At 40.7% G+C, this 1,907-nt stretch overlaps 1 protein-coding gene across 1 annotated transcript in view; it reads left to right on the top strand.

Moving 5' to 3' along the window:
* Positions 1 to 733: 733 nt before the first annotated feature.
* TMEM41B (transmembrane protein 41B) overlaps positions 734 to 1,907 on the top strand; it is a gene marked incomplete at its 5' end in the record, with an annotated part of 7,461 nt that continues 6,287 nt past the window's right edge. Inside the window, one exon of the mRNA XM_009081218.1 lies at positions 734 to 900. Coding sequence (XP_009079466.1) covers positions 734 to 900 — 167 coding nt within the window. The remainder of the gene's footprint in view (positions 901 to 1,907) is intronic.

Genomic DNA, 1,907 nt, shown 5'->3' with positions numbered 1-1,907 from the left:
TATTTCAGTATAAAATTCCTTGTGCTTGTAGCTGCTTTGGTGTCAATCAGTGTATTGCACATACGTACTAATTTGAATAAAAATCTAAAGAAGAGGCCTAAAATGTGGGCTTACTGTGCTCTCATTGCTTCCTTGACACAAGAGTTTAAAGACTAGTCAAAACTTCCATAGACATATCCATATGACTGTAAAATAGGTGGATTTTCCAAGTGTAGGAACTGCAGTCTCTACATCCCAAGCTGGTGTGTGTGTGTGTGTTTACATGTTTCCTCCTGGTGAGTGTGTCTCGCCTCGCTGGCTAGTGGCTGTGCCTGGCAGTCTTACAGTGGAGGGAGGGGAGAAAAACCCAAATATGTTAACAAGCAAGTTTCAAAGTTGTGTTATGCATAGTGAAAATTTAGGTTCCAGCTAATTAGACTGGCAGAAGATTTCTGGCAAAAAGGAGAAAATATTTATGGCTTACTTTGTTTTGCTCTGGTATGCTCTTTACAAATTTATTTATTAATTGAGGCTTAAATTATTATGGGTCATAGAAGTTGATTTGTGTGGGATATTTGCCAGTTTAAGAACTTAAAATTTGCTTGAAAGCTTTTGGGGAATGTGAGCAATGGATGTTACTGCAAGCATTGGTGGGAAGACGATGTCCACAGAGGGCTTAGTTTAATACTGCGTTAGAGTATAAGTTTGAAATCTGTCTAAAGAAGTGAGAGATTTCTGTTTGTTGTTTTGGTAGTGTTGTGCTGTTGTTTTTTGTTTTAACTTTGTTTTGTGTTTAATTTCAGGGAAGGCTCTGGCAGAAGGTGGATCAGCTCGGACATCACTTCTTATTTTAGTGTCCATCTTCTTATCAGCTGCTTTCCTCATGTTCCTGGTATATAAAAATTTCCCACAGCTTAGCGAGTAAGTATATCAGGGAAGGTTAATTCATTCGCTTTTCAGTATCAAATCGTAGAGTTAATTATAGACATAGCCTGAAATAAATTGGAGTGTAGAAACTATGTGTCAGGATACAGAGTTCAATGCTGAGGCACTGACCAGCAGGATCTGTCTAAAGAGAGTTGTACTTGGCATCATGTTTCTGGTGCACAGCTGAGATACTGTTTTGAAGTGTTGCCCCCTGTGTAATTAGCAGTGGTAACTCAGTTATGAACCCTCTTCAGCTGAGAGCCAGGATGTGCCTGGTTGGGGCTGCGTTCATTTTAGCGTTCCTTGTGCACCGGTGTAACTGGAGGCTGTCACCAAAAGGGGAAATCCTTCTTCCTTCTTGTCTGAGCTTCACATTCTCTTTTTCTCCTTTTTGTTGCATCCAGTACTTGTCTTGGGAATGGAGGCAGGTTGGCAGGATGGAAACCTGTTTGTCTGACTCCTTTCTTTTTCCCTTTTAAGTAGTTAATTTTCTGTCTGACTAACCTGCTCAACAAGTTCAGTTTGCACCAGTCCAGTCCCTCAGTGTGGTACAGAGGAAGCGAAGACACTCAGCTGCTGCCCAGGGTTGCACCAGATTAAGGTGTGACAGGAGATTTTGCCCTTGAGGCTTTATTTGTTTGCAAGGTGAAGTTCTGTCACTGCACTTCAAGTGTTACGACCCCAGTGCTTAAGACCTGCTGTTGGGTTTGGCTGCAGTGCTGACTGCTGTCAGCTGCCAAGGTTTGGTGTGTGTGATAGTTCCTTTTTGTTCAGTACCTGGTAAGAAAAAATGAAATCCTAGAAAAGAAGCAGATTATTGTACTGAATTTTAAAAAAAAAAGGTTGCAAATATCTAAAATTGGGGATTTTCCAATAAAAACCACCCTGTAAACATGGAGTGTTCATCTGAGAACATTATCCCAACAATAATCATGGTTTGTGTGCTGAGCATGGAGTTTGGTGATGTAGACCTCTAGATTCAGTAAGTAATTGTGCTATAC

This window comes from Acanthisitta chloris, unplaced genomic scaffold (genome assembly GCF_000695815.1).
Source record: "Acanthisitta chloris isolate BGI_N310 unplaced genomic scaffold, ASM69581v1 scaffold21168, whole genome shotgun sequence".
Classification (NCBI taxonomy): Eukaryota; Metazoa; Chordata; class Aves; order Passeriformes; family Acanthisittidae; genus Acanthisitta; species Acanthisitta chloris.
This window is presented reverse-complemented; position numbering and strand designations above follow the sequence as displayed.